The sequence below is a fragment of the Pristiophorus japonicus genome, chromosome 1 (assembly GCF_044704955.1).
Source record: "Pristiophorus japonicus isolate sPriJap1 chromosome 1, sPriJap1.hap1, whole genome shotgun sequence".
Classification (NCBI taxonomy): Eukaryota; Metazoa; Chordata; class Chondrichthyes; family Pristiophoridae; genus Pristiophorus; species Pristiophorus japonicus.
Window position 1 is genome coordinate 481,249,460 of NC_091977.1, and position 8,471 is coordinate 481,257,930.

Below are 8,471 nucleotides of genomic sequence, written 5' to 3' on the forward strand. Positions count from 1 at the left end.
GAATTGGCCTAGCAAGTCACTCAGTTTATGAAGGCCCACGCTTCTCAGGGCAACTAAGGATGGGCAATAAATGCTGGCCTTATAAGGGACACCCAGGTTCTGGGAATTAATAAAAATGTTTTTAACTGTGTCAAAGATTCTTGACTCTTTTTTTCCTTTGGTTAACCAGACATCTTACACACATTGTAATCAATCTCCAAGCTTAAGAGTCTCCAAACTAAACTGCACAGGGAGAGTTTCTGTTCACCTGACATGGAGTGCTCACTCTCTGTCCAGAGGGATGCATCTATCCAAACAGACCAGGCTCAGGGTAGCAAAGCCCAGGCTCAGAACAAATAAAAAGAGTGATTCACTTCCGATGCTACTGTACAGCCCATGTTTGTCTCAGTGTCAACTCCTGTACATGTAGAGTACACATCGGGCAAAAGGGAACGATTCACTCCCATCTGGTACTGTACGGTCCGTGTGTGTCTGTGTCAGCTCCTGTACATGTACAGTACATATCGCACAAAAGGGAATGATTCACTCCCATCTGGTACTGTATGACTTGTGTCAGGATGTCTCAGTACCAGCCCCTGTATGTATAGATCACAGTGAGGGTTTGTTATAGCAGATTACCAGGGAAGCTCTATTAATTGCACAGCAGAGCTCTAACTACTGTCCGTTTCACTTTTCAGGGTTGCTTTGTGGCTGTTATCTACTGTTTCTGTAATGGAGAGGTAAGTACTTGTGTTCGTCTTCGTGTGTGTGTGTGTCGTTTCTAGTGACTGAGCATAAGTGCCAGGTGTAGATGGATGACTGCCCTGAATTGATATAGTGCCTTGCCACGCTGAAGCACCTCAAAGGTTGGGAATTTCCTCGGAGTTGGCCCTGCTCCGCCACTGTAAATCTTCCCATCAGGTGAAGTGAACAGCGATGGAACACGAGGAAATTGGCAGCCAAAATGTTTCACGTGATAAATCCTGGCAACAGGGAATTTGATACGAGCACAGTAAACAGCATCCGTTGGGAAATACGCCCCCACATCATTTCTCCAGTTCTGGTGAAATATCATCGGCCTGAAATGTTAACTCTGTTTCTCTCTCCGTACATGCCACCTGACCTGCCTAGTATTTTAAACATTTTCTGTTTTTATTTCAGATTTCCGGCATCCACAGTATTTTAGAATCATAGAATCATACAGCACAGGAGGTCATTCGGCCTATCGTGCCTGTGCTGGCTCTTCGAAAGAGCGATCCAATTTGTCGCGCCCCCCTGCTCTTTCCCCGCAGCCCTGCAAATATGACCTGCTAGTCTTTTATAATGACTGAACCTGAGGACTGAAGGCATTATTTGGCATCACATATATCTTTGTAACCTGAGGGGCAATGATTAATCTTGTAACCCCAAATATACAATCAATAATTGTTTTCTTACTTCACTGGACTAAATATATTTTTGCCTGATTTTGCATTGGCCCTGCTGCATGCTGACAGCAGGCAATAGTCTCTGTTTTATTACTTTCACCATCTCTTTCTGAAGACATCAATTAATGCGAAATAGCAAGGACAATTTCCTCACCAAGAGCTTATTCAGCTAATCTTACTTAGTATTTTGGCTGACTTTTAAAAAAATTCAAACTTTACATTTACTACTGGGAGATGTGATTTACTGAATTAGAACTGAAGTTGGGAGAACAAAGATTTCAGGCAAAGATTACATAGAATTTACAGCACAGGAATAGGTCATTTGGCCCAACAAAAGTGTTTATGCTCCACACAAGACTCCTCCCCCACTATTTACTTCATCTAACCCTATCAGCATTTTCTATTCCTTTCTTCCATCATGTACAATCTAACTTTCTCTTAAATGCATCTACGTTATTCGCTTCAACCACTCCATGTTGTAGTGTTAAGATTGTAATGATTAATTCATATACAAAATGGAAAGGAGTCCTGCAAGACACTTGGGGCTGAATTTTCCATTTCCCACCACTATATGGTTTGTATTTGATCTTGACATAATCATCCATTGGTTCAGTATTCATGAAGGTATGGTAGCTATGTATCGGTCATGTCTTTTTCCACTGTATTCTAATGGGTCTATCCAACTGTAGTGCTGGTGGCGAGGGAGGAACAGGTCATTCTGCTGGTCCCTCATTTCTCATGAGCTAGGGCTACCCATCTGAGGATTGTCCTTCCCCTCTATGGTTCTGTGGCATCAGTTTCTCTGGAGGGTTTGGGGACTATTTGATTGAGATAGCTCAGTGGTCCAGGGAAGTTTTTATTACCAAACCCCTTTAATGTCTTGTTTTTTCAGATTTTGGATTCAATCAATCTTAACTTTAGGGAAAGGGCTTTGGATCTAAATTGATCAGAATGTTTATGCCCAATACACATACATAAATTTGACAACTAAAGTACTATTTAGGTTAATTAAGGCAACTAAAAATACATGCAAGGCACATGGCTGTAAGTATGCAAAGAGAGATAAATGTCTTACCTTGCGATCTTCAGGCTCACTGAGAGGAAATTTATTTTTAATGTCATTTTATAGGCCCCCGCTCCAGCTACTTGACGCCCCATTGGCCCTGTTCTAGTTACAAATCGATGATGCTTGATTACGCTGGTGCATTGCACAGATTCTAGGGAGATTTTACGTTTGGAATTATATAATAAGTTTTTGCTGAAAATTGAGCATAACTTTACATCGGCAAAAGCTGGCGCACTGTCCAGTGCATTTTTCCAATTACGCCTATAGTAGAAACTCCAGGCCATTGTGGTACCAGCCATGGCTCAGTTGGTAGCACTTTCGCAAGGCAGAAGGCCACGGGTCGCAAGTCCCACCCCAGAGACCCGAGCACAGAAATCCAGGCTGACACTCCAGTGGAGCACTGAGGGAGCACCGCGCTGTCAGAGGCGCTGTCCTCCGGAAGAGGCGCCAAACCGAGGCCAGGTGGAGGCCAAAGATCCCACAGCACCATATCAGGAAGAGCAGGGGAGCTTTTCCTTGCATCCTGGCCAATAGCTACCCCCCAACCAACATCACCAAAACAGATTGTTCATTGTCTGGTCATTACCACATTGCTGTTTGTGAGCAAATTGGCTGCCACGCTTCCTACCTTACAACATTTCACAAGCTGCAAAGTGCTCCAGGACATCCTGAGGGCATGAAAGGCGCCACACAAATGCAAGTCTTCCTTTCTTTCCTTCTTTTCATACTTTGTAATATTTATGCCTTGCTTTAAGACATACATTGGCCTGTGTTTCAGTCCATTTGCTTTTAATTATTATTAGCTGACAGTTAGAAACATAGAAACATAGAAAATAGGTGCAGGAGCAGGCCATTCAGCCCTTCTAGCCTGCACTGCCATTCAATGAGTTCATGGCTGAACATGAAACTTCAGTACCCCCTTCCTGCTTTCTCGCCATACCCCTTGATCCCCCGAGTAGTAAGGACTTCATCTAACTCCCTTTTGAATATATTTAGTGAATTGGCCTCAACTACTTTCTGTGGTAGAGAATTCCACAGGTTCACCACTCTCTGGGTGAAGAAGTTTCTCCTCATCTCGGTCCTAAATGGCTTACCCCTTATCCTCAGACTGTGACCCCTGGTTCTGGACTTCCCCAACATTGGGAACATTCTTCCTGCATCTAACCTGTCTAAACCCGTCAGAATTTTAAACGTTTCCATGAGGTCCCCTCTCATTCTTCTGAACTCCAGTGAATACAAGCCCAGTTGATCCAGTCTTTCTTGATAGGTCAGTCCCACCATCCCGGGAATCAGTCTGGTGAATCTTCGCTGCACTCCCTCAATAGCAAGAATGTCCTTCCTCAAGTTAGGAGACCAAAACTGTACACGATACTCCAGGTGTGGCCTCACCAAGGCCCTGTACAACTGTAGCAACACCTCCCTGCCCATGTACTCATTCTGAGAATGTTAGCATTTGAACGTTTCTGATTATAAGGAGCTCTTTGCCTCACTCTCCAGTGTCTTATAACTGAGGAATGAAAACTCACGTAGGAGAATGGCATGGCAGAAACATCAGACAGCAATGTGCCATCGCCACAGATGTAATGTACCATTAAGTCGAGGAAGCTGACCGGCTTTATGGAGAGTTTAAAAAAAAAGGTTAACAGTCCTCATGTTGTACACCACCTTTACATACAGGAGAAAGTTTTGCTTTTGTCTGACAATCACAACAGAAGATATTCTCAGCAGTAATTGTCAGGGGACTAGGTCTGTATTTGTTGCTTGCTTGTTCCTATCTTATTTTCAAACAGGCATCACAAACGATTCCCTTTATATCCAATTGACTTATATTTTAGCATCCCATAAATAACTTCAACAGCTATTGATCATGTGGGTTAGATCTTTTATAAATGGCAATTGATTTGACACTATGATGGAATACAGAAAACAATGACTAAGGGAATAATGGGGGCGACACCAATGACACATCAAAAAGTGCTTTTAAAGTCGCTAATTTTTCCAATATTGTCACCACAGGAACAATTAAATGTGACATCATTGGAAGCAGAGACCAGATTCAGCCCCTTCCCTGAACTCAATCTGCACTCACCTTTCTGAATGCAAGATGGTTAATGGCAAGACTAGCTTCTCGGAAAATGACACTTTGTAAATGAATGATGAAAAAGCAGGCCCTTGATGTATAAAAGATGTATAAAAGTACTGACTTGTAGTTGTAGAAACAACACATTGTAATGAACATTCGGCATTGTCAAATGAAGTAACAGATCCCTCAAATTAAAAAACTTTATTATAGACAAAAGATATTTATCCACCATATTTTACACTTAAAAATGTATTTCCATCTGATAAATTACCTTAGAATCATCATAGAATGGTTACAGCCCAGAAGAAGGCCATTCGGCCTGTCGAGCCCGTACCGACTCTCAGTTCATTCCACTCCCCTGCCCTTTCCCAGTAGCCCTGAAAATGTTTTTCCTTCAGATACTCATCCAAGTCCCCTTAGAAAGCTCAGATTGGATCAGCCTCCACCACGCTTTCAGGCAGTGCATTCCAGAACACAACCACTCACTGCATAAACATTTATTTTTCTTACATTGCTTTGGTTCTTTTGCCAATCACCTTAAATCTCTTTCCTCTGGACCTTATATATCAACGTAAATGTCAGCTTGGCTTAGTGATAGCAGTCTTGCTTCTGAGTTGGAAAATTGCACTTTCAAGTCTCTCTCCAGAACTTTAGCACGTATAGGGTGTGTGTCCAATTCTGGGTACCACACTTTAGGAAGGATGTGAAGGCTTTGGAGATTTACTGCCGCTGCTTCTGCTATCATGTGATATCACTCCTTGTTTTGGGGAAATCGGCGAAGGTTCCACCGCCGGTGATACCGCCTCCAATGAGGTCCTTCCCCGTCTTCTCCGAATTCCCATTCTTTCCAAATTCCCAAATACAATACTCTGTTCTAGTGCACTCTGTTTAATCCCGCTCTGTGCAGACCCCTCTGTGCTCTGCAGACCTGGTGAAAACAGATTCAATAATAGCCTTCAAAGGAAATTGGATAAATATTCGAAGAAGAAAAAATTGCAGGGATATAAGGAAAGTCCGGTAGCATGGGACTAACTAAATTGTTCTTTGAAAGAGCCAGTGCAGACTCGATGGGCTGAATGGCCTCTTTCTGTGCTTTACTATCTATGATTCTAAGATAACGGTTCTTGGCAATAAGGTACATTCTGGGGGAGGGGTGTTGCCGAGCCAATACTGGCCGCGGGGAGGGAGATGCAAGGCTGGGGCTAGGAAGACCCAAGAGCTCCTTGCAGGGCTCTGGGGATGGGGGCAGCACTCCTGCTCATTCTGGCCTACAAGGATTCCACGTAAAAGTAATATTTATTAAGTTACCATGGCTTCTTCTGTCCTCTCTGGGACTGCCATTTGGTTTGGCTGTCGGGGTTGGCCTCCTGAGACCCTCCCGAATGCTGAAATTAAAATACCGTTGCAGCGCTGATAATGCCATCAATCTGCAACTTGTAAATTTAAATTAGGCCCCCGCCTGCCTGCAGCGAGAGCCACGGCCGGCTTCAAAGACAGTGATGGTAAACTGCTGCTGGGAGGGAAAGGTGTGGCCTCGGTAAGTGGAATCAGATAATTTTTGTTGTAGACTATTATCAAACTCAAGAAGAACAATTAAATACTAAATGCATCTGTTTTAATGTCCTGCATGTGATGATTTGTCAGATCACTAATGATAGAGGACTAAGGAAGTCATACTTATAAAGTGCGATGTGAGTGGATAGCTCTCGTTGAATTGACTGACCCTTTGCTGTGCTATAAATTCTATAATTCTACCTTCTCAGGCGTTTTCAGAATTTTGAACTCTTCAATTAGGTTTGCTTTTATCTTTTGTGCTCCAGAGGATACAATCTTCTCATCATTGCAGTATGGGGGTCATTTTAACGTCGGGCGATATTACATCAGCCGCACTTTATACATCTCTCCCGGATTTTAATTTCCATTGACCATAATAATCCCCATGAGTGAGTGATTTAAATTGAGAGGGAAAATCCACGCGGAACACTACCTGCTCAAAGCATTCCCTCATTTTATATTCCGTATACAGTTACAAAAATATTGATTGATGTACATCGAGGAAAGAACAAGAGGGAAGGACTGTGATGGGGCGGAATACAGAAAAGATTAAATGACAAAAGGGATGATGGTGCAACACAAAATGAGATGGTAATGGGACAAGTAAAGAATCACAAATGGGTCTAGAAGAGGTATAAATGGGAATAGCAGAATCATCAACAGGTGCCATCTGAAAAAATGGGGGCGGGGGGGAATTGCTTTGAACATGGGGCAATAGTTTGCCAATTACTGATTTTTCTTTTTCTTCTTTGTGATTTTGAAAATCATGGGTCTAGCAATTGGATCGCACTGCACCTGCTTTACAGACATAAAACGGGCGCCTAAGGGACCAATGTGGTGGGTGGCGTGCGTGCGCTCATTCTGTGCTGGAATTGTAATATCAGCCATTTGATTTGGACTCCTTTCTCGGCGTCCAGAGCACATGCCTGAAACTGGCCATAGGCGCTATGCGAGTGCAAATTCGGGGCTTAATGCCTGTTTCAAACTGCCTTTAAGAAATCGTGTACTGTCCTTACTACGGTCAGTTTCTTCAGGCGCTTGGCAGCCTAGCTGGGTGCTGCCACTTGGAAGGTAAATATGAAGCTTTTTCCTTACCTTATTGTGGAGCTGGCCCATCTCGCTGCCCACTCTCACCCCCTATGACTGGAGGACTGCCTCTGGCCACTTGGCAGTAATAAATGAATGAGACCAGCAGGCCAATTTGCCATGGTCCTGCCACCAGGAAAACTAGGTTGTTGCGGTGTGCACTGCACCAGGCTCGCTCCCCGATTCCGGTGCGAGCCAAGTTCTAGGCTGTGTGTTTTGCCACTTTTGATTATATATCGCTGCCCTTTTCTTCAGGTCCAGAGTGAGATCAAAAAGGCATGGGCACGCTGGACCTTAGCACTTGACTTCAAACGCAAAGCCCGGAGCGGGAGTACCACCTACAGCTATGGGCCGATGGTGTCACACACCAACAACAGCATCAGCACCAACCTGACCACCCGAGCACCACAGGCCCTCCACCTCAACAGCCGACTGGGCAGCGGGCTGCTGAATGGACATCGGAACCTGCCAGGCTACGTCAAGAACAGCTCGGTGTCCGAGAACTCCCACCCCTCCTCCCTTCCTGAGCAGTATGGCAAAGACGACGAGCATGGCAGGAGTTTGGGGTCTCCAGGGTCCTATAAGCCTTCGTTGGTCATCGAGGAAGAGAGGGAGACTGTAATGTGACTGGTAGATACGTGCACAAGATGCATCCAACTCCACACACAACTGCATTCCTCAACTTTAAGACAATAGCAATGGAATGAATTTATTCTCCATTTGTTTCACTACACTGGTAAGAGCAGGCTACTCCAACTGGAAAAGGACCAATAAAATGTGGAAAGAGAATCAGGAAGACATGACACATCCAGCTGCATCATGTTATCCTTTTTCCCTCTTAAGGATTGCCTGCATCTTTGAATAATTATTTAGATTTTAGTCGAGCACTGTTCCTCAATGTCGTCACAAGTGCCAACATTCAGTGGGTAGACTTAAAGCAGAGTTGGTGACACTCGTTGCTTCTGCATGGCCTGAATCTACCAGAGTAAATCCTCTCTGCACCTACATCTCACCCTCATCAATTGACCATGTTAGAGATCCATCAGTTGCTTGGGTTGATGGGGAAGAGCAGGCAATCTACTCCACTCTATTTTTCTTTGTTGGCAGACATATTCAGCTTTGGGATTTGATGATGCAAAACTCTCCCCAGACAATGTCTGGGTTTTTTTTTTGCTGAGGAGTTATCTTCAGCTGGAGGGACCACTAGATCCCAGAGAAGAGGGGTGTGGAAGATGGCCTCAGCAGAATCATGTAAAGGTGACAGTTAGAAACATAC

The 8,471-nt window shown here is 44.1% G+C and overlaps 1 protein-coding gene across 1 annotated transcript in view; it reads left to right on the forward strand.

Annotated features, from left to right (window-relative positions):
• Window positions 1-8,220, forward strand: part of pth1r (parathyroid hormone 1 receptor) — a 113,959-nt gene extending 105,739 nt beyond the window's left edge. Inside the window, exons 12-13 of the mRNA XM_070876518.1 lie at window positions 678-719; window positions 7,451-8,220. Coding sequence (XP_070732619.1) covers window positions 678-719; window positions 7,451-7,822 — 414 coding nt within the window. The 3' untranslated portion in view covers window positions 7,823-8,220. The remainder of the gene's footprint in view (window positions 1-677; window positions 720-7,450) is intronic.
• The last annotated feature ends 251 nt before the right edge of the window (window positions 8,221-8,471 follow it).